Here is a 23,753-nt window from a genome sequence, read left to right as displayed (position 1 = left end):
CCTGGCCTTCTGCAGCTTGGGGATGACACTGAGTGGGAGGCAGGTTCTCCAGCGCCAGCCCTACTCTCCCTTTCCTGGTGGCTGTGGTCTGCACTCCACTAAGACTGCTCAAACAAAGGGGCAGTTTCAGATGGCCCTGACATTCAGTCCCCTCCCAGCACGGGAGCAGCAGCCATTCTTAACCCCATCCTTCCAGCATCCAACTCAAGCCCTGGTTCCCCAGGACACCGAGGAGGACATGCCATTCTCAGGTGCTGCTCTCTGCTGCATCTGCATCATCCTCCAATCACCTACCTCGTCAGAATCGTCATGGTAGCCCCCTTTATTAGCAGGGCTGGCTGAATCCAGAGCTTCAACCCCTTCCACCCCGTTCGCCTCTGCGTGCTGCTGCAGGACGGAATAGCGATGGACCAGGAACCTGGGGGTGGAGCAGACATGGGAGTCAGGGACATGCCACGCTGTCTATTGCACCTCTGGCATGTCAAACAGCAAGACCTTCTAATGCCCTAGGAGCTTGGGAAGGACGGCAGCCAGCGCTGGGGGAAGACTTCCAGGCCTTTAAGATGCCCCGTACTATGCAGTGGAATTTACATTGTGCCTCTTTATATAACCTTGTGGTGGGTCTACCCACGTGTGACCTCTGTTTTCATGAAACTTTGTATCAAAGCCTCATATAGAAACCTTGTACTGATGAGCCTTGGTATATGGAGACTTTGTATCAAAGCCTCATGTAGAAACTTTGCATTGCCCTTGATATAATATTATAGCCCCTAAGGACAGAATAAGATAGAAGAAAAATGTCTTTTTGCTAGCAGTAGAACAAGATTCCCCCGACTCTTAATCAATTGCCCTGTTGAATGAATGAAGTGTGGATGAGCAAGGCATGGAAGGCAGCACCTCCAGACAGCCTCAACCATTGGAGAGGGGCTGGGAGCCAGACCCAAGGACAATAAAACGTGTCAAGTGGGCTCATTAAAGACAAGCAGACATACCGACGGGTTAGAAGCAAGCACCTTCTTTTGGAAACACCCTCTTTGCAGCATTGGGACAACCCCCAGAAGGAAGCAGCACAAAGGACCAATGGACAGAGACACAGATTTTGAATCTGGTACAGATTTGCATGAGAGGGAAGCTGCTATTAAAGTGAGGTGTCTTGCAGAGGACCCCGGTTCTCGTCTTGTCAACATGGGAGCATGGATCCGGATCGGCAGAAGCCCAGCTCCATCCCCCTCCCCCATCTAACTCACCTGGCCAGTGCAGTTAAGGGGAGCAACTAATTGGTAACAACAAGACGGAGTGTGCTTGTGTGTGTGTGTGTGTGTGCGCGCGCGCACATGAGTGTAATATATATATCATATGCATATAATACAGTGTTAATGAATACATGTATTACTAATAAATGTGGCGTTTTGCCTTATTCCCCTTGAAAAGATCCTGTGCAGTACTTTAAGTACAACACCATACTATGCAGTGGAATGGTTAGTGACTGTGGGGAGGATACAGGAGCTGCTAACCATCAATGACCTTCACTTAACTGAGCTGGGAGATTTCACAGCCATGTCAGGATATGCCTATGCCGCAGTCTGAGCAACACGAGCAGGTGCCCGGGATCTCGGACAGCCTGTGCTGAAGCTGTGCCACTGGGCTACATTGCTACTTTTGGCCAGGGTGCTGCACGTACACCTTAGATTGCAGCATGGACGTATCTGCTGAGGGGACAGAAAACCTAACTGGCTTCAAGCCTGACCTTGATAAGTTTATAGAGGGAATGGTGCAATGAGACGGCCTACGATGGCATGTGGCCAAGCAGCGACAGCCAGTAGCAAAAATCCCAGTGACGGGACACTAGATGGGAAGGGCTCCAAGTTACTACAGAGAATTCCTTCCCAGGTGTCTGGCTGCTGGGTCTTGCCCACATGCTCAGGGTCTAGCTAATCACCAGATTTCGGGTTGGGAGGGAATTTTCCCCCAGCTCAGATTGGCAGAGACCCTGAGGTTTTTTCACCTTCCTCTGCAGCATGGGGCACGGTTCACTTGCAGGTTTAAACTAGTGTCAATGGTGGATTCTCTGTAACTTGATGGCTTTAAAGCATGATTTGAACACGTCAGTAACTCAGCCAGAGGTTAGGGGTCTGTTACAGGAGTGGCTGGGTGAGGTTTTGTGGCCTGTGACATGCAGGAGGTCAGACTAGATGATCACGATGGCCCCTTCTGGCCTTAAAATCTATGAGATGTGTAATACTTCAGCCAGAGCGACTGCGTGTGAAACCCCTCCCAAACCTCACCTGCCCCCACAGATGTATTTCTTAATGATCAGGACTCCAGCTATGATGGTGAGGAGCATCACGCCCACGACAGCCAGGATTATGGGAGCAGAGCTGGAGGCAGAGGACTGCAGAGAGAGAGAGAAAGGAAGCTTTGCTACATTCACAAAACATGAAATTTAAACCAAGACTGCTCCAGTTCCTGGCAGTTGTACAAGAACCTCACAGCCCAAGGATCCCAAGCACTTCACGCCCTGGTATTGGCTGGCTCCCCACACGTTTGCTATCACCTACCAGCTGGCTGGGGGTCAACAAGTTGCTTGTGCATTTCCTCTTCAGGTCCGTCACCTCACGGCTCGGACTCTTCCCACCGCTACATTTGTCTCCCGGGATCTTACGATACCTGGAATGTCAGGGAAGAAAGCGCCTGCAGGGCCTGATGATCAGGAGGGAGCTTCCCAGGCCAGCTCAGAGATTGCCTGGCCATTCCTGGAGATATCAAACCCCCCACCCCCACCCTGGGAGGGGCAGAAAGTGTGCAGCGCAACGTGGTTTCCTAGCCAGGATCCAAAAGCTACGCCCAGACCTGCTGGGAGATCTCCAGCCGTATCCTGCCAGGGGGCCAGAGGAACGGCCTCCTAAAGCTGGGTAGGCTCCCCTGAGGTCTGGCTCCATGATCGACTGCCCCCACAAACAGCACAGGGCCAGCAGCAGGGGTATCCACATCCATTCTGTGTGCCCAGCACTGGCCTCCAAGGACCAGAAGGGCAGTTTCCCACTTGAGTATACTACAGCAGCACTTGTCCCAAAGCCATGGGGCAAAGCTGAGAAGTACCATCACTGTCCAGAGGGGAAATTGGTGACACAGCCTGGCACAGAACCCAGGTCCTCCTAATTCCCACCCTGTAGCCCTACCCACTGGTAGCAGCAAGATCTATCCCCCTGCTCCCAGGAGTCCCTGCCATGCTGCTCCTGCCCCTATCTGGGGGCCAGTGTTTGCTGAGCGAATCCCTGTTAAAAAACCACTTTACCCTCTAGTTGTCAGCAGCTCCTGCCTGCCATAGAGACAGAACTCCAGGTCATGGCCCTTCAGCTCCGGCTGCTCCACGCAGACAGACTGGTTTTCAGGGCGGAAATAGCCAAAATCGCTGCAGTGCAAGGATAAAAAGCAGAGACGGGTGTGAGAGACACACTGAGTGATGGCTCAGGGGTGAACTTCACCTAGCCCGCTAGAGCGCTATCACACAGACAGTCCTGGACCACCTGACGTGGACTCTTCTAGCCAAGCGGATACATGCTGTGCTAGGCTGTAGGTCAGATCTTGGCACGCCCACTTGCACCGTAGGGAAGTCAGTGTCTGGTTAGCGGTCCCCCCACCCCCTAGTTACAGCATGGCACCATGTGTGGTGCACTCTGAGCAGGTCTGCCTTCACCAGGCACTAGGAGTGGGATCCCTGACTCGCTGGGTGATGCTCTGAGCCGGTATGACAAACCCTACATGCCTACCGGGCTAGATGATCCACGCAAGCGGGTCCTACGCAAAGGCAGCTCCTATGCCACCACCTGAGCCCCAGACGAGAGTGCCACCTGATGCAGTGCCACTCTAGTAACCTTAGCAGATAGATATCACCCCTTGCCCAACTATGCCAGACCCCTCGCCATGCAAGGGGAGCAAGCCTTTGCTTGCCATACCAGAGGTAGTCCTCCAGCGTGCACGGGCAGACAGATGGCTGCTTCATCATCACGTAATCCCGGCCATTCTGACAGACAGATGACTTGCGGAGACGCAGGTACTGCTCCTTATAGCCCAGAACACAGCCATCAGTGCGGCTGCCGGGCTCGCTGGAGTGAGCCAGCCAGATAGTATAGTCTTTGTCCTCACCTACGAGAGGAGAAAGGTGATCAGACTCCAGGCACAAGACGATGTAATTGAGAAGACAGGAACTGACCCTAGGCAACAGCTGCCAACCCCAGAGCTACAGGTCATGGGGCTGAAAACAAGAAAAGGAGTGTGGCCATTGCAGCCCAATCGCCTACAGAATCGGGCACAATGAAGCAGGACAGTCTGCCCGCCCACAGGAGAGGCAGTAATGGGTAATACCTGGGGGCACTGGGAGAAGGGGGAGGGATTTTACACCACCTGCTCTAGCCAGCATCAACCACATTCCTTTCCATCAATGCTAAACTCTGCCCTGAAAAACCCTAGCAACACCCGCAGGGCTTTGACTGCCCGGTGGAGTCATTTGCTGCCAGTGGGCTCCTCTCATTTACACAACCCTCAGGACAACTAAGTCCCCAAGATGTTACCATGGCAGTGTCCAGCAGAGGCTCTCAGTGGGGCTGTGCAGCATCCTTGCAGCTTGGGAACCAGGGGTCTGGGCCTTGCCCGAGGTCATATGACAACTTGCCCAGCTGCCTGCTCTAACCACTAGCAAGAGGCGGGCCCATTAGAACAAAGCCCCCTACATGTTCTCCACACTAAGCTGACACCCAAGGCTGTGCCCAGGCTCCTGGGGCTCAGCACAGCTTTGGTCACGCTTCGGGAGTGAAGGCTTTTACTGAAGGAGGGCAGCGCAGAAGTGGGTGAAGAGCAAGTTCCGTTGTATGCTGCCCCTGCATTCTCAGCCACTAATTGCATCACGGAAGTGGTCGGGGTGAAGCTGGAGGTGCTAGTCACTGGTAATGGGGGCTTTTGATCCCGGGGGAGGTGTGGGAGCAGTTTGGGAGGGCAGATTAAGCACACTGCCTCAATGTTCCTGCAGTGACTAGGCGTGCAGTGGTTAATGCAGGGAGAGGGATAGCTCAGTGGTTTGAGCATTGGCCTGCTAAACCCAGGGTTGTGAGTTCAATCCTTGAGGGGGCCATTTAGGGATCTGGGGCAAAAAATCTGTCTGGGGATTGGTCCTGCTTTGAGCAGAGGGTTGGACTAGATGACCTCCTGAGGTCCCTTCCAACCCTGATATTCTATGATTCTAATGACGACACTTCCAGCAGTCAGCTGTAGGTTCCAGTGTTCACACCCAGAGCTAGTCTCATGGCTGTTTGCAGACTCAAGCAGACACTGCAGAATTCCACACTCTGTTCACGGGTTTTGCCACAGAAACAAAAAGTTCTAAATGACCGCTCTGTGCTGGAGCACAATTCTACAGCAAGGGAGTCACAGCACAGGCACTACCCCATCTGTAGCAGCAGCCTATGTTGGGGCTGCACAAGGAGCTTTTTAGCTATCTACAAACCAAAAGGGACATCCAGGAAATGGAGGGAGGGACATGTCACTAAGAAGTAGACATGGGAATAGCACGAGTGTGTAGGGACAAAAATCAGGAAAACCCAGGCAAGGAAGAAGTTAAAACTGGCAAGAAACATTAGCGACAACAAGGAAGGTTCTACAAATACATCAGACTAAAAAGACAGATCGGGGATAGTGTGGTCCCACTGCTCAATGGAGCTGGTAACAGATGATAAGAAGGCAGAGCTGCTCAATGCCTATTTTGCTTCAGTCTTCTCACAAAAAAATAACATGTGACCGTACAACTAACAAAGTTATCACAGACCACAAAGGGGAAGGGCTGCAGATTGGGATAAGTAAAGAACACGTCCGAGATCTTCTGACCAATTTGCATGAATTCAAGTCAGCAGGGCTCAACGGGTAGTAATCAATGGCTCCATGTCTAGTTGGCAGCTAGTATCAAGCGGAGTGCCCCAAGGGTCAGTCCTGGGGCCGGTTTTGTTCAAAATCTTCATTAATGATCTGGAGGATGGCGTGGATTGCACCCTCAGCAAGTTTGCAGATGACACTAAACTGGGAGGAGTGGTAGATACACTGGAGGGTAGGTATAGGATACAGAGGGACCTAGACAAATTAGAGGATCGGGCCAAAAGAAATCTGATGAGGTTCAACAAGGACAAGTGCAGAGTCCTGCAGTTAGGACGGAAGAATCCCATGCACTGCTACAGACTAGGGACCGAATGGCTAGGCAGCAGTTCTGCAGAAAAGGACCTAGGGGTTACAGTAGACGAGAAGCTGGATATGAGTCAGCAGTGTGCCCTTGTGGCCAAGAAGGCTAACGGCATTTTGGGCTGTATAAGTAGGGGCATTGCCAGCTGACCAAGGGACGTGATCATTCCCCTCTATTCGGCATTGGTGAGGCCTCATCTGGAGTACTGTGTCCAGTTTTGGGCTGCACACTACAAGAAGGATGTGGAAAAATTGGAGAGAGTCCAGCGGAGGGCAACAAAAATGATTAGGGGGCTGGAACACATGATTTATGAGGAGAGGCTAAGGGAACTGGGATTGTTTAGTCTGCAGAAGAGAAGAATGAGGGGGGATTTGATAGCTGCTTTCAACTACCTGAAAGGGGGTTCCAAAGAGGATGGATCTAGACTGTTCTCAGTGGTACCACATGACAGAACAAGGAGTAATGGTCTCAAGTTGCAGTGGGGGATGTTTAGGTTGGATATTAGGAAAAACTTTTTCACTAGGAGGGTGGTGAAGCACTGGAATGCGTTCCCTAGGGAGGTGGTGGAATCTCCATCCTTGGAGGTTTTTAAGGCCCGGCTTGACAAAGCCCTGGCTGGGATGATTTAGTTGGGGATTAGTCCTGCTTTGAGCAGGGGGTTGGACTAGATGGCCTCCTGAGGTCCCTTCCAACTCTGATATTCTATGATTCTATGATAGTACCGCTCTACTCGGCGCTGCTTAGGCCTCAGCTGGAGTACGGAGTCCAGTTTTGGTCACCAATGTCTAGAAAGGATGTAGAGAAACTGGAAAGGATCCAGAGGCCAGTGACAAAGATGATCAGAGGGATGGAACACAAGCCATATGAGTAAAGGCTGAAGGAACTGGCTATGTTTAGTTTGGAAAAGAGGAGATTAAGCGGGGACATGATAACGGTCTTCAGATACTTGAAAGGCTGCCATAAAAAGATGGAGAAAAGTTGTTCTTTCTGGCCACAGAGGGCAGGACAAGAGGTGATGGAGTCAAACTACAGCACAGCAGATTTAGATTAAACCTCAGGAAAAGCTCCCTAACCATAAAAACAACAAGGTAATGGGACAGATGCCTAGGGAGCTTGTGGAAGCTCCTTCACTGGAGGTTTTCAAAAGGAGGCTGGAGCCATCTGTCTGAGATGGGTTAGACCAGGTGGGCAAACTTTTTGGACCAAGGGCCACATCTTTTAATGTATGGAAATTGTATGGTGGGCCATGAATGCTCAAGAAATTGGGGGTTGGGGTGCGGGAGGGGATGATGGCTCCGGCTGGGGATGCGGGCTCTGGGGTGGGGCCAGAAATGAGGAGTTCAGGGTGCGGGAGGGGGATAAAGGCTGGGGAAGGGAGTTGGGGCGCTGGGGGAGGATCGGGGGGCAGGCTCCGGGTGGCACTTACCTCAAGCTCCTCCCGGAAGCAGCGGCATGTCCCCCCTCCAGCCCCTACGCGGCGGCTTGGCCAGGCAGCTCTGCACGCTGCCCCGTCCACAGGTACCGCCCCTGCAGCTTCCATTGGCCATGGTTGTCGGCCAATGGGAGATGTGGGGGCGGCGCTTGGGGTAGGGGCAGCATGTGGAGTCCCCTGGCAGCCCCTATGCGTAGGAGTCGTGGGGCGGGGGAGGAACACACATGCCGCTGCTTCCGGGAGCCGTGCAGAGCCACGGCACGTATGGAGCAGGGCAAGCCCCAGACCCTGCTCCCCGGCAGGAGCTCAAGGGCCAGATTAAAGCATCTGAACGGCTGGATGCGGCTCCCAGGCCATAGTTTGCCCACCCCTGGGTTAGACACAAGTCCTGCATCTTGGCAGGGGGTTGGATTGGCTGACCTTTGCGGTCTCTTCTAACCCTATGATTCTAGATAGGACCAAACCGTAGGAAATCTGGGGTCGGGGGATTCCAATTGCTGCAGCTTAATTTGGATTCCTGCATGAAATCCCACAAGCATGCCCAGGTGTGAAAGGGAGCAGCAGTGTGATGTGTGCAGTCTACAGCAGAGAGGCACAGTCACTCTACAGTAGCCTCTCTGGAGAATATGTTCCACTGTTATGGGAGCATTCTGTATCCAGTCTGTAACCCTCAGTCCTACCGCGTCCATACTCATCTATTCAGATTGCTCCCCCACTTTGCCCCTCAGCCCTTCCGCACCCCCATCTCTGTATGGAAAGGAAGGAAGCAAGAGAAGCTCACAGTTCCTGCTGAGGAGATGACTGAAGTCAATGGTGTAGGAGACCCATTTGCGGGGCAAGACAGAGTCTCTGTAGCCCCAGAGGCTGACGTTCATAGATCTGGCTCCTGGCTCCGACGCCAGACCGGTGAAGTAAATGGGCTCCTTGGAGAAAGTGTACTTGTGCCAGCACTGGCCTTCATCCGTCGAGAACCTAGACAGAAAAGGCTTACAGTGAGGAGCTGGGGTCACAATCAAGGAGAGACCAGGTGGAACCTTCTGTGACCCCATTACGTTCAAAGGTGAGGAGGTGTGGAAAGACAGCACAGGCCGCGCAGCTTCGCTTGTGCACAGGAGTGAAGGCCCAGAAGGGGGAGCTTACCAACAGAGCGCTAGGCACAAAGCAGTATCTGCCCAAAGGAGAGGGCTCCTTCCCCTCTGAACAGCCCCACTCCCCTAGAACATCCTTTGAGCAGCTGCAGAACAAGGGAGGGAGGGGAAATCCCAACACTGACAGCAGCCTAGTTTCTCCCTCAGCACCAATCTATATGGACAGAGCTCGGCTTACAGCTCACCAGAGCCTCCCGGAACTGGAGAACAGACCCACCCCCATCCCCTTTAGCAAGTGGAGCTCAGGCTTACTTAATCACATTGATCGGCTCGAGGCTGTGCTCAATGGCTACGATGATGCCCCCGGAGTCCAGGATGGCGTAGTGATGGGGTCCTTCCAGCACCCGTGCCCAGGTGTAGCCCCCATCATCAGATATGTAAACGTCTGGGCTCACCACAGAGATGGCATCCCCCACGCTGCCTGCAACACAGGGTCCAACACCACGGGGGTTAGAGCAAGTCCAGGAAGTGTCCCTTCCTCGGGGGCAGACAGACTTATTTCCTCTGACCTTCCCCTGCCCCCCAGCCTTGCTCTGTAGGAACGAGCAACTCACCCCAAATGGATTAAACCTGTCACTTGCCAGCCCAAGGCCCAGAGGATGGATCCTGAGAGTCCCCTCTGCCCCACCCACATAACCCCTCCACTTGCCCTCTCCCTGTGTTGATAGCAGTCGGGTTCGTTACCGTGAGCGATGACTATTCCCACCACATTGGGCTCGGACAGAGGCAGCATGGGCACATTGTGATTCAGGGAGATGCCGTACAATGCATAGATGTAAAGGCTACACTGTGAACAACACCAGAAAATCCAGGTTAGGAGACAAGACGACACATTGGGGGGAGAGAGGGGTGTCTTCCTGGCATGTTCCCATCAGCATCTCAGCAAAGCCCAGCTCAGGTTTGTGCCCACCCTGGGCCACTCAATTAATGTAGAGCCAGGGACCTTTACCTGCTTCTTTACCTTTACCTGCTTCTGCCATTTCCATATTGTGCGAGGCACAGACCAACCACACAGGAAAGGCAGCCGTCTGTCCCCAAAGATACCCCATAATAGCCTGGATTAACACATTGTTAAGTCTTGGCTGGTGTCGCTATTGAAGTTTACTTTATTACGCATCTCACTCACGCTGCAGGATGCAAATAAACTGAGCGGACAGTCGTCGCACACAGGCCTGATGCTGCAGTCTCTGGCCGCTAGCCCTGCCACGGGAATAGGTCCCCTTGGACTCGCGCATGGGAAGATGCAGTGGTCTTAAATAAAAGATTGCTTACAAAAAATGAACTATGGGGCCAAGTCTGCCCTGCCCGCGTCCCGACACATGGCAGTGCCCCACACCCGAGCCTGGCTGCCCTGGGATCCCAGACAGACAAACCTCTTCCTTGTTCTTTGCTGTGGAGTTACACTTCGCGTTGACAGGCGTCCTCAGTGGCAGCCACTCGCCACCTTGGTCGAACGTGATCACTGACTGGATGGAACGATCTGGGGGGGATGGGGGGGAGGGGGAAACACTTTGTGTGAAACCCTCAGTGTTTTGTATTCCACTCAGCTCACTCCAACTCAGCCCTCCCGTTGAAGACAGCAACACAGTCTGTCTTGGTCCCTCTAGCAGACATCCCACCCCCATGAAACAGGCAGCCTGGCTGCAGCAGAAGGAGACGAGTCGATTTCTCCCTGGCAGCTGACCCATGTATATTTCTGCTGCATGTTTTCCCAGTGTAGAGAGCTCCTGCTAGACTGCACCGAGGCAGTTTCTCTCCAGCTGCAATCACTGCACTGAGACTGTTCCAGTTCAGGACTTCAAGCCTAGTAGGACCCCAAGGATTGGTTCAGCCTAGTAGTTCAGTAATGGGCAATTAGAAAGCTCCCCAGTTACACCAGCAGGCTGTCCAGGAGACAGCAGAGGCGAAGAACCATCCTTGCAGACAAAGAAGGAACATGCAAGTTTCAAGGATTTTTTTAATTGTTATTAAGTTCCCTCCTGGCTGTGCCTTAGAAGGCAGAATGGACCTGCATGGCACAGTTAGTGCCGTTCACCATATTGGCTCATACTGCCATAGACTACTCGCCTCCCTTTGTACATCACTGCCCCGGTTCAACTGCAAATCCAGACACGCCAGTGAGAGTGCTGTGTTTCCTCCCAGCGACGCCCCCAGGTGTGCCTGTCTAGTGCCATAGCCTGCTGAGCAGCACAGAACCCCAGCAGGGCTCTGCCAACAACCTGATGCTTTCAAGCTCAATGAGTAGAGTCCTGTGTATAGAAAGGTCTAGGTCTCGCCCCCTGCCCCAGCCAGAATAAATCTGTCGAGGCTTTTGGAAGCCAGCCCAGGCTCTTCCCTGAAGACCTCCGGGCTGAACCCAAATGTGGCCATTTCCAGCCCCGCAGGAGACTCACACGTGAGCAGAGAAAGGGTGTTGGACTGAAAGTTGTTTTGCACCCAGGGGCCAGCCGCTACTTTACTCCTGTGAGCAGGCCCACCAGCATCAATGGGAGCAGGACTGGGCCCACTGACTTCAATGGGGCTACTCACATGAGCAAGGACTGCACGCTATCCAGTCCTGTAAGCCAGGCCCGAGCGAGCCCCACAGACAGCGTAAGGGTTGGACTCAAACAGGAGCAGGCAAAGGACAGCAGAGATACACCCCATCCTTCCTGGGCCTCGGTGCAGACCCCAGGAGAATCGCGCCCCCCAGGAACAGGGAGGGGCATTCAAGAGAAAGGTTCTGCCTCGACTGAAGCTTTAGCCCGGGCCCTTCCCCAGTGCCAGGGCTGAGGAGTTTGCTCTACCGCAGCCTCCTGCTGGGTGCAGCCCATCCCCCAAGAGCGAGCGCTTGCCTTCAGAGAGCACGCTGGTGATATAGACGCCCCGCAGTGAGGTCACATTGGTGAAGTCAGTTTCACTCCCAATGCCAGTATAGAGATGCCGTTCGAGGGACTTGGAGTAGATGAGGCCTCGATCATCTGAGGTGTAAATTGTGCCACACCCAGTATCTGCAAGACAGACAGATGATACAGCTCTGGAAGAGGAGCAATCAGACACAGCTGGGCAATCAGATAGCGCCCACAGTATAATTGTGAAAGAGGTTACCAGGCCAGGGAAGTTTCCTGGTCACACCCGGACTCAAGCCTCCACATGCCAGAGTCACACCTTATGCTGCCAGTGCTGACACAGCATTGCATCAGCAATTTATCCCTAGTTCACATGGCGGGGGTGGCGGGGGCAGAGAGAATCAGCAAGTCCCAGAGGAGAAGCAAAGATGGCCCATGAACTCCAGTGCTTATGTGGTGTGATGTTGCCAGATGCCAAATTCTTTGCTTCTACTTACAGCTGGCCTTGGAGACAGCACTTTCACCCTCTGCTTTGCCAGGAACGATGGCTCAGCAGTTAGGGTGCCAGACAGGGACTCTGGGCTTGATCACAGACCATGTGTATGCGGCACCCCAGGCAAGTCACTCAGTCTCTCTGGCTTCAGTTCCTCATTTGTACAACAGGGATAACAGCCCTGCCCCACAGGGGTGTGAGGATAAACCAATGACAGTACTCTGGTAACAAGGCCATCTGAGCAAAGGTCTCCCTCTGTCCAAAGCCCAGTACTGATCCCGAACCCCTTAGCTTTACCAAACCAAAACCAGTGCAACTGAAATGTCACAGGCATGATCATGTGCCGGGGACAGCTTTCCTGGCAAGTCTGAAGCCAGACAGTGGTGCAGAAGTGAGGATTACACTCAGCGTAACTCTGGGCGGTCATTAACTCTCAAAGCATGCAGCCTAGAAAGCAGAAATTTGGGTTAGTCTGCTGCTCTGGAAGCCTGGTGCCATGGAGGAGTTTGCTGGGAAGGGATTTGGGGGGATAATTTAAGGGCAGGGAGCTACATGGGGTGTCCAGTCTTTGAAAGGAAGACTCCACAAAGGGACTGGTCTGAGAAGGAGCAGGGCCATCTGCTGAAGTCTTAAAGAATATTCCCTAGCAAAATATTTCAGTCAGGGTTAAGACTGTAAAGATCAGTTACTCCCAGGAAAAGCCTCTGAAAGAATGTCACACTGTTTGGAACACTCCACAAGCATTAGAAAGCCTGGAAAGTCAGAGTTAAGGCTAGCCAGGTAACCTTAACTCTGCCCTTGTATCACTACTCACAAGGCACTCCTACTTTCCAGCAACAAACTTGTTGACTGCATCAGTGACTCTGAAAACTGACTTGTGATCTAACTGGTGTGCTTTGGTCTTGCTCCTAGTTTGCACTGGGGAATTTAAATTGAAGGGCACTTGTCTTTCCATCACTACAAGCTGCTCTTACCCTCCAAGACAATGAACAACTGCAGAGGAAATAAAGGAGACTGATGCACTTCTCTTCATCAAAGCAGGCTGGACTCAGGACCATAAGAGTCAAAGGACAGATTTTTCAAATGCCGTAAGTACCACAGTGAAAGATTGGGCACAGATAAAGGGCTAATTACAGGGTCGGCAACCTTTCAGAAGTGGTGGGCCGAGTCTTCATTTATTCACTCTGATTTAAGGTTTTGCGTGCCAGTAATATATTTTAACGTTTTTAGAAGGTCTCTTTCTAGAAGTCTACAATATATAACTAAACTATTGTTGTATTTAAAGTAAATAAGGTTTTTAAAATGTTTAAGAAGCTTCATTTAAAAATTAAATTAAAATGCAGAGCCCCCCAGACCGGTGGCCAGAACCCAGGCAGTGTGAGTGCCACTGAAAATCAGCTTGCGTGCCGCCTTCGGTACACGTGCCATAGGTTGCCTACCCCTGGGCTAATACTTCTAAGGGAACAAACTTAAGTTGTGGACCAAAACTTAGGCAACTTAATTGATGGGGTGCAGGGTAGCGTGGAAACCACATGCATCTCAGACACGCAACGTACAAAACCATAGTGTATGTATGTGGCTATGGTATTCCCACAGCCATGGGCTACCAGGAATTAAGAGTCCTTGCTGGACTCTCCTTCAGAATGCTGCCTCCTACATGGAAGGTGCAGTGAGTACACAAGGCAGGTCAGTGCAGAACAGGGCAAAGTTACAGTTGTTTCTGTACTTAGAACACATGGGCAGGGGAGTTACGTGAATTGTCAGCTTGGCTTTGCATTTCCTAGGGTTTGCAATCAGAAGACTACAGTGTTCTCTTGAGCAGAGATTTACAATCAGCTCCAGTTGGATGAAGCATTGGAACTGACATTTGGATCTATTCAGGCATGCATCGCCCACCTGCCCTCTATCACTCACCTCCAGGGTCATCCACATGCATGAACACCATGTCCTCGTTAGCTGCCAGGATGGAGAAGAACTGCTCCTGACCCACAGATGGAAGCTGGGCCATATTCCAGGTCTCCCCTTGGTCAGTCGAGACATGGATCCTCCTCGTATTGCCCTGGAAGGCAAGCACAACCTTTATGCACCACCAATGGCTATAGTACTCAAGTGTTCGTCAGTGCCTATGCTCCGGGGGCCTAGACAGATCAGAGAGGATGACAGGGAAGAGAAGCAGGAGCGAGAACAGTCCCGGTACTAGATCAGGACACAGGAATGGGATGAACAACTCTGGACAGCCACATGCTCATTTATGCCCCTGCCTGTTCCCATCCCCTTAAGGCACAATCACATTCACACAGGCCCTGCACCCACAAATCCAAACCAGGACATCTATCCAAACCTGGGCCATGGCCTCCCACATGGAAACAAAGAAAGGCGGCGACTCCGTGGACTTGCAGAGCCATATGGAAGCCAGACGGAAAGGAGTAAAGCAAATCTCCTACCTGCTCCGTCACCACGGAAGTAAACAGGAAGCGACCTCCTAGGCCAAACGAGTAGATTTTGTTTCCTATGGTCTTGAAGCTTTTGCCAAAGTCATTGGTTTTCTTTAGCTCCAAAAACCCAAGATCAGTTTCTTAAGAGAAGGAAATGAGAATGAATATTGCTGCAGTAGAGGAGGGGACACTGAGGTGAGGTTGGTATAACTACGTCACTCAAGGGTGTGAAAAATCCACACCCCCTGAACAAAGTAGTTAAACCAAAGCCCCCAGTGTAGACAGGGCTAGGTCAATGGGAGAATTCTCTGGCGGCCTAGCTATTGCCTCTTGAGGAGCTGAAGTACCCACGCTGGCAGGAGAAGCTCTCCCATCGGCATCAGTAGCATCTTCACTGAACCGCTTCAGTGTTTTAAGTATAGACAAACCCCGAGGTTGGGAAGTGCTGATCCCCCTTAAAGTCTGTTCCTGCCTCACCACAGCAGTTTCTCACCCAGCCCCTCACACACACTGGGCAGAACCTCATTCTGAAGCGTCAGTCAGCTCTAAAGGCTCCTAGATTGTCTGTCACAGACTGCCACCCTGAAAGTGCCGACATCCTGCCATCAGCAGCTTAGCCTGAGCCTGCCCAGTGGCTAAAGGACACACCAGGCTGCCCCTGAAACCTCAGACAACCCTGGCTCTACTTCACAACACAGGCCTGTTCAGCTTCCTTTCCACCTTCTGTGCTCGCAGCCCTGGAACAGAGCGGATTCATCTGCGCTCCGACATCACCCACCATCATTTCTCAAGCTGGCAGTGATTAAGTCTCTGAGAAGCCCTAAGGAGAGCATGATCTCCCCCCAGACATCCATCTCGCCTCACTTCTCGACACCCAAACTCTCCCACAACACACTAAGGAGCTGTAGCATGAGCACTGTCAGCCTCCGTTCTCCCTCACCCACTCCCCAGCATCAAACCCATCGGTTTGCTTAGAGTTTTGTGAGGGTATTATGGCATCATGCTTTCGTGATCACTGGCGAGCACTTGGAGAATTCTGACCTGTGGGACTGCTACATTTAAACAGACTGGAGATGTAATTTACATAAATTGTTTAACCTGTAAATCCAGGCATCTAAGTCACCTTGTATGGTGCCTGGCAGGAGGGGGACACACACAGTTGACAGGTTTCAGAATCGCATGTTAAAATAGCCACCGATTAGCTTTATACAATCTCCAGAGCATTTGAGCTCAGGACCATTCACTGGCTTGTCCCTAGCTCCTTGGGCTAATGAGTCAATTGCTAACAGCTGATGATTTATTAAAGTGTTTTCAGACCATGGAGCTGAAGGGAAAAGGCTTGTGAAGTCTCTGGCTTCACACACACACACACACACACACACACACACACACACAAAGTGGCTTTGATTCTCTGATACTGCACAACAGTTAGTTGGAACCAGGGAGTACTTACTGCAGGAGTCATTCAGGTAGGTGGTGAAGAAGATGGTGGTGTCAGGGCCCCTAGAAACAGACAGGAGGGGGGGGGGGAAAAAGAGTGCTTAGAAAGCGGATATAAGAAAAGCGGATCAACAGCTGTGTCAGGCTGCCTACACTGCAGTTAGAGGTGTAACTGCAGCTTGGGTAGGCAGATCTGTGCTAGCTTTCTTCTAACTAGCATTGCTCAAATAGCCATGAAGATGCAGCAGCACATACACCGGCGCAGGCTATACAAGCACACCCAGAACACATTGCCAGAGTCCCTGCCAGCATGTCTTCTCTGCTCCTTTTAGCTGCACTAGTTATATTAAAACCAGCGCAGGCATGCCCACATAGGCAGCAGTCACACCCCCGATTGCACTGTAGACATACCCATAATTTTACACAACATGGGGACACAGGTGAAGCCAGACTCCTTGAGCAGGGACAGCTTCTATCCCAGTGGTATACTGGGATTCTACAACAAATGCACCAGTGAGGACTGCTACAGGGCCTTTCACAGAAGCGTGGGTCCTTTTACTCAAAAGTCTGGGGAGCATCCAAGGGGTTTGTGAACTGCAACCAGATAGCATCCATACCGCACACACTGGCCCTGTCCAGGTAGTCACTGAAGGACTAGTTTGACTAGATACAAGTAAGTTTGTGACGAAGCTTCTACCTACCAGAAGCAGGGCTGAGACCCAGCAAACTCATGGCACCCAAGCCCATGGTTCCTAAACTGTTCCAGTTTGAACTGAAAGCTATCGGATGCACGTGTCACCTTGGTATCTAGGACCAGAATGCTGAGTGGCATTGCTGACTCCAAGGGGTTCAAAATCCAGAGAGACTAAGGGTATGTCTACACTACGAAATTAGGTTGAATTTATAGAAGCCGGTTTTATAGAAATCGGTTGTATACAGCTGATTGTGTGTGTCCCCACATAAAATGCTCTAAGTGCATTAAGTCAGCGGACCGCGTCCACAGTACCGAGGCTAGCGTCGACTTCCGGAGCGTTGCACTATGGGTAGCTATCCCATAGTTCCCGCAGTCTCCGCCGCCCATTGGAATTCTGGGTTGAGATCCCAATGCCTGAATGATGCAAAACAGTGTCGCGGGGGGTTCTGAGTACATGTCGTCAGGCCCCTCCCCCTCCGTCAGAGCAACGGCAGACAATCGATTCGCGCCTTTTTACCTGGGTTACCTGTGCAGACAACATACCATGCCAAGCATGGAGCCTGCTCTTCTCAGCTCAGCTCACCGTCACTATCAGGGCCAGCTCCAAGCACTAGGCACCCAAACACATGCTTGGGGCGGCACCTGGTAAGGGGCGGCGGGGGGGAGCGCGGCGCGGCATTCCGCGGGGAGGGAGGAGCACTCCGGCAGTGCGGCAGTTGGCGGGGGGCGGGCTCTGGCGGCGCTCGGCGGGGGGGGGGGGGGGCGGGGCGCGGCCCTCGGCTGCAGGGGGCGGCGCTTTTATTTGCTGCTTGGGGCAGCAAAAAAGCTAGAGCCGGCCCTGGTCACTATATGTCATCTTGGTGCCGGCAGACGTGGTACTGCACTGCTACACAGCAACAGCTAATTGCCTTTTGGCAGTAGACGGTGCAGTATGTCTGGAAGCCTTCATCGGCGATCTGGATGCTGGCAGACGTGGGGCTGGCAGACGTAGCGCTGCATTGCTACACAGCAGCAGCTCCTTGCCTTTTGGTAGAAGATGGTATATTACGACTGGTATCCGTCGTTGTCGTACTGCCTTCCCAATGACGATGATGGCTATCAGTCATAGTATGCTCTTTTCTGCCAAGCGCCCAGAAGATGCCGAGGGCTATCAGTCATGCTGCACCGTCGTCTGCCAGCTTAAGATGTAAAAAATAGATTTGTTCTGTATTCATTTGCTTCCCCCTCCCTCCGTGAAATCAACGGCCTGCTAAACCCAGGGTTTTGAGTTCAATCTTTGGAGGGGCCATTCTGTGTGACAGTTGTTTGTGTTTCTCCCTGATGCACAGCCACCTTTGTTGATTTTAATTCCCTATACCTGTACGCCAGGTCGTCACTCGCCCCTCCCTCCCTCCCTCCCTCTGTCCGTCAGATACTAGTTTTGTGCCTTTTTTCAGACCAGATGCCATAGCACTGGGATCATGGAGCCCGCTCAGATCACCGCGGCAATTATGAGCATGATTGCAGTGCGGCGACGAGAGTGATGAGGAAGTTGACATGGACATAGACCTCTCACAAGGAACAGGCCCCAGCAATGTGCAAATCATGGTGTTACTGGGGCAGGTTCATGCCATGGAATGCTGATTCTGGCCCCGGGAAACAAGCACGGACTGGTGGGACCGCATCGTGTTGCAGGTGTGGGACGATTCCCAGTGGCTGTGAAACTTTCGCATGCGTAAGGGCGCTTTCATGGAACTTTGTGAATTGCTTTCCCCTGCCCTGAAGCGCCAGAATACCAGGATGAGAGCAGCCCTCACAGTTGAGAAGCGAGTGGCAATAGCCCTGTGGAAGCTTGCAACGCCAGACAGCTACCGGTCAGTCGGGAATCAACTTGGAGTGGGCAAATCTACTGTGGGGGCTGCTTTGATCCAAGTTGCCAGGGCAATCAAAGATCTGGTGATATCAAGGGTAGTGACCCTGGGAAACGTGCAGGCCATCGTGGATGGCTTTGCTGCAATGGGATTCCCAAACTGTGGTGGGGTGATAGGGATATGGGTTCTGTCTATCTTGTCACTGGAGCACCAAGCCATCGAGTACATAAACCGCAAGGGGTACTTTTCAATGTTGCTGCAAGCCCTGGTGGATCACAAGGGACGTTTCACCAACATCAACGTGGGATGGCCGGGAAAGGTACATGATGCTCGCGTCTTCAGGCACTCTGGTCTGTTTTGAAAGCTAGAGGAAGGGACTTTCTTCCCGGACCAGAAAATAACCATTGGGGATGTTGAAATGCCTATCGTGATCCTTGGGGACCCAGCCTACCCCTTAATTCCATGGCTCATGAAGCCGTACACAGACAGCCTGGACAGTAGTCAGGACCTGTTCAACTACAGGCTGAGCAAGTGCCGAATGGTGGTGGAATGTGCATTTGGACGTTTAAAAGCGCGCTGGCGCAGCTTACTGACTCGCTCAGACCTCAGCGAAAAGAATATCCCCATTGTTATTGCTGCTTGCTGTGCGCTCCACAATTTCTGAGAGAGTAAGGGGGAGACATTTATGGCAGGGTGGGAGGTTGAGGCAAATCGCCTGGCCACTGATTACGTGCAGCCAGACACCAGGGCGGTTAGAACAGCACAGCAGGGCGCAGTGCACATCAGAGAAGCTTTGAAAACGAGTTTTGTGACTGGCCAGGCTACGGTGTGAAACTTCTGTTTGTTTCTCCTTGATGAACCCTCTGCCCCTCCCCCCAACCCGGTTCACTCTACTTCCCTGTAAACCAACCACCCCACCCTCCCCTCCTCCCCTCGAGCACCGCTTGCAAAGGCAATAAAGTCATTGTTACTTCACATTCATGCATTCTTTATTAATTCATCACACAACTAGGGGGATAATTGCCAAGGTAGCCCGGGATGGGTGGGGGAGGAGGGAAGGAAAAGGACACACTGCAGTTTAAAACTTTAACTCTTATTGAAGGCCAGACTTCTGATGCTCGGGCAATCATCTGGGGTGGAGTGACTGGGTGGCCGGAGGCCCCCCCACCGTGTTCTTGGGCGTGTGGGTGAGGAGGCTATGGAACTTAGGGAGGAGGGCTGTTGGTTACACAGGGGCTGTAGCGGCGGTCTCTGCTCCTGCTGCCTTTCCTGTAACTCAACCATACGCTGGAGCATATCAGTTTGATGCTCCAGCAGCCGGAGCATCAACTCTTGCCTTCTGGCTGCAAGCTGACGCCACCTATCATCTTCAGCCCGCCACCTCTCCTCTCATTCATATTGTGCTTTTCTGTAGTCTGACATCGACTGCCTCCACGCATTCTGCTGTGCTCTGTCAGCGTGGGAGGGCATCTGGAGCTTCGAGAACATATCATCCCAAGTCCGCCGTTTTCTCCTTCTAATCTTCACTAGCCTCTGTGAAGGAAAACATTTGCAGCTGGTGGAGGAGAAGGGAGAGGTGGTTAAAAAAAGACACATTTTAGAGAACAATGGGTACTCTCTTCCACGTTAAATTTTGCTGTTCACATTACACAGCACATGTGCTTTCGTTACAAGGTCGCATTTTTCCTCTTATCTTGAGGGCCTGCCGGTTTGGTGTGAGAGATCACTCACACAGTGCCAGGCAACAGATTTCGGCTTGCAGGCAGCCATGGTAAGCTGCAGTCTTGGCTTTTTTAACCTTCTTAACATGTGGGAATGGTTTCAAACAGTAGCATCCTCATTTCCCATACCAAGCACCCGTTGGGTTGGCCATTTAAAATGGGTTTGCAATGTAAAAGAAGGGGCTGCGGTTTCCGGGTTAACATGCAGCACAAACCCAACTAACCCCCCTCCTCCGGGATGATCACTTCACCCCTCCCCCCACCGCGTGGCTAACAGCGGGGAACATTTCTGTTCAGCAGAGCAGGAACGGGCACCTCTGAATGTCCCCTTAATAAAGTCGCCCCATTTCAACCAGGTGACCGTGAATGATATCACTCTCCTGAGGATAACAGAGAGCGATAAGGAATGGATGTTGTCTGCATGCCAGCAAACACCGGGACCATATGCTGCCATGCTTTGTTATGCAATGATTCCAGACTACGTGCTACTGGCCTGGTGTGGTAAAGTGTCCTACCATGGCGGACGGGATAAGGCAGCCCTCCCCAGAAACCTTTTGCAAAGGCTTTGGGAGTACATGAAGGAGAGCTTTCTGGAGATGTCCCTGGAGGATTTCCGCTCCATCCCCATACACGTAACAGACTTTTCCAGTAGCTGTACTGGCCACGATTACTAGGGCAAATTAATCATTAATCATTAAACACGCTTGCTTTTAAACCATGTGTAATATTTACAAAGGTACACTCACCAGAGGTCCCCTGTGTGCCCTCAGGGTCTGGGAGCACGCCTTGGGTGAGTTCGGGGGTTACTGGTTCCAGGTCCAGGGTGATAAACATATCCTGGCTGTTGGGGAAACCGGTTTCTCCGCTTCCTTGCTGCTGTGAGCTATCTACATTATCTTCATCCTCATCTTCCTCGTACCCCGAACCCTCTTCCCTGTGTGTTTCTCCATTGAAGGAGTCAAAGCACACGGTTGGGTAGTGGTGGCTGCACCCCCTAGCATGGTATGCAGCTCCGCATAGAAACGGCATGTTTGCAGCTCTGCCCCGGACCTTCCGTTTGCCTCTCTGGCTTTGTGGTAGGCTTGCCTTAGCTCCTTAATTTTCGCGCGGCACTGCTGTGCGTCCCTGTTATGGCCTCTGTCCTTCATGGCCTTTGAGATCTTTTCTAATATTTTGCCATTTCGTTTACTGCTACAGAGTTCAGCTAGCACTGATTCATCTCCCCATATGGCGAGCAGATCCCGTACCTCCCGTTCGGTCCATGATGGAGCTCTTTTGCGATCCTGGGACTCCATCATGGTTACCTGTGCTGATGAGCTCTGCGTGGTCACCTGTGCTCTCCACGCTGGGCAAACAGGAAATGAAATTCAAACATTCGCGGGGCTTTTCCTGTCTACCTGGTCAGTGCATCTGAGTTGAGAGTGCTGTCCAGAGCGGTCACAATGAAGCACTGTGGGATAGCTCCCGGAGGCCAATAATGTCGAATTCCGTTCACACTACCCCAATTCCGACCCGCTAAGGCCGATTTTATCGCTAATCCCCTCGTCAGAGGTGGAGAAAAGAAACTGGTTTAAAGGGCCCTTTAAGTCGAAAAAAGGGACTTAGCCGTGTGAACGTGTCCAGGCTTAATTTGATTTAACGCTGCTAAATTCGACCTAAACTCGTAGTGTAGACCAGGCCTAAGCAAACTGGGAATCAACTCCAAAAAATCCAAGGTCCTCTCACCTTCTAAGTGCCCTCCCTCCCTCTGTAGCAGCTAGGAAGGAGGATTGTGGGCATCCATAGGCAGAATCTGACATGAGCGGGTGCAGCACAGGCACAGTAGTTTATACACACATTAAGAGACGTGAAGCAGCCAAGCAGGAACCGGAGTATTTATCAGACGGCCAAAGGTCTAAATGAAGTGTGTGATGAACAAAGACACTCAGATAACCCTAGTAAGGAAGGGTGGCTGGCCAGGGTACGGGGAGGCTCCAGAGCAGGCAGTTAGGCGATGCCAGTCAGGCAGGTTTCTAGATGTGTCCAGCCAGAGGCCCGTGGCTATGTGAAGAGTTCTAGACACTCCATGTGAAAAGAGTGGAGCCTTCCATTGAGGGAACACTCAGTCCATGCTTTCCCAACCCTCAGAGAGCAGTTTGCTGCTCCTCCTGATGGAAAAATCTGAGTCCAGGACACAGCATTATGGTAGGGAAGGCTCCCCAGCCCCCAGAGGGATGGGACACTTATTTCTAAATCAAAATGTATTAAACATGAGTGGCATGAGCCCCTCATGCTGTTGAGCTTCCTCTATGGGAAGAGAGAGGGGACAGAAAAAGAGTGCAGGAGAGTTGATGGAAGTGCCACAAGCAGTGTTGAGCAGCTCCTGCTTTCCTTTGGCGGGAGAGCTTAGAGCAGCGGACGCCGAGTTACCATTTGGCTACTCACCATTTTGCCAGACAAACAGCTTTGTGGATTTCTTCCCACTTCTCCCCAAAGTTCCTGGACACCCAGAGGCTGTTCTGAAAAGTTCAGTAGTCAGACAAGATTGCTGGTTACTGGCTGTGTTACCTCTAACACTTCAAATAGCATCTGGCCTAAAAAAAGGCAGAGCCAACCCTCTGAAATGGAACACACATCAGGGCTTCTAAATACAAGGCCACATAACACTCCCTGGAAAGTACCCACTGTATGTTTCAGACTCAGGAATAGAAGTTCATCCCCCAGAATCCTAAAGGGCTAAAGGACACAGCAGCTATGATTTGTCATTCTTCCCCTTGTGGGATGCTACCACCCGACCCCACCAGGTGTCACTACAGAACTCAATCCAGGACATCTCACAGAGCACACTGGCAGCTATGTAAGAAAGCAGAGACGAGAGGGAGTGGGATGCGTCGTGTCTCTTACTTCGGTGCTGAGGACCAGCAGGCTGTCGGAGTTCTGCGGGTGGTATATGACCTGACTCTGGGGCTGAAAGGGGAGATCTGTCTGAGCAAAGTTCTTAGCATAATCAGACGATCTAAAGATCTTTCCTCCATGACTCCCTCCAGGCACAGGCATGTCCCCCGTCAGAATCACCTAGACAAGGTGCAAGAGGGAGACCAGGTCAGCGAGGGTGCACTTGCCTTCACCGCGACAGTCAGCCTCAGCCGCATCCCCCGCACCGGCTGTACTGACCTGCTCCAATACAAATGGGTTTTGTGTGGCTCACTCAGGCCCCATATCCCGGCAATGGGATCAGAACTTGCACTTCCTGGCAGTGGGGCTCCAAGGGCTTCACAGGCTCTGGCTAAGCCCAGAGAGATAGGCACTATCCCCGTTCTACAGACAGGGATACCAAGGCACAGAGCTGTGACGTGACTTCCCCTCAGTCTCCCAGCAGTTAAGTGGAGTGTTGGGAGCAGTACCCAGGAGCACACCACCACCTCTCCTCTGAACACCAGTCAGCACTGCCATGTGGAGAGGTGCATTTCAATGAACAGAAGTGCATTGCTATGCAGCATGAATGCAGCC

General features: G+C 52.1%; 1 protein-coding gene across 1 annotated transcript in view; it reads right to left on the bottom strand.

Annotated features, from left to right (window-relative positions):
* SORT1 (sortilin 1) overlaps positions 1 to 23,753 on the bottom strand; it is a 46,591-nt gene that overhangs the window by 4,321 nt on the left and 18,517 nt on the right. Inside the window, exons 5-19 of the mRNA XM_034767800.1 lie at positions 23,148 to 23,318; positions 22,689 to 22,762; positions 16,013 to 16,062; positions 14,569 to 14,699; positions 14,039 to 14,183; positions 11,638 to 11,793; positions 10,177 to 10,283; positions 9,488 to 9,590; positions 9,056 to 9,224; positions 8,437 to 8,627; positions 3,957 to 4,146; positions 3,296 to 3,412; positions 2,559 to 2,667; positions 2,286 to 2,392; positions 295 to 418 (exon numbers count right to left, since the gene is read on the bottom strand). Coding sequence (XP_034623691.1) covers positions 295 to 418; positions 2,286 to 2,392; positions 2,559 to 2,667; positions 3,296 to 3,412; positions 3,957 to 4,146; positions 8,437 to 8,627; positions 9,056 to 9,224; positions 9,488 to 9,590; positions 10,177 to 10,283; positions 11,638 to 11,793; positions 14,039 to 14,183; positions 14,569 to 14,699; positions 16,013 to 16,062; positions 22,689 to 22,762; positions 23,148 to 23,318 — 1,944 coding nt within the window. The remainder of the gene's footprint in view (positions 1 to 294; positions 419 to 2,285; positions 2,393 to 2,558; positions 2,668 to 3,295; positions 3,413 to 3,956; positions 4,147 to 8,436; positions 8,628 to 9,055; positions 9,225 to 9,487; positions 9,591 to 10,176; positions 10,284 to 11,637; positions 11,794 to 14,038; positions 14,184 to 14,568; positions 14,700 to 16,012; positions 16,063 to 22,688; positions 22,763 to 23,147; positions 23,319 to 23,753) is intronic.

This window comes from Trachemys scripta, chromosome 4, assembly GCF_013100865.1.
Source record: "Trachemys scripta elegans isolate TJP31775 chromosome 4, CAS_Tse_1.0, whole genome shotgun sequence".
Lineage (NCBI taxonomy): Eukaryota > Metazoa > Chordata > Testudines > Emydidae > Trachemys > Trachemys scripta.
Note: the sequence above shows the minus strand (reverse complement) of the source record. Positions and strands in the feature narration are given on the sequence as shown.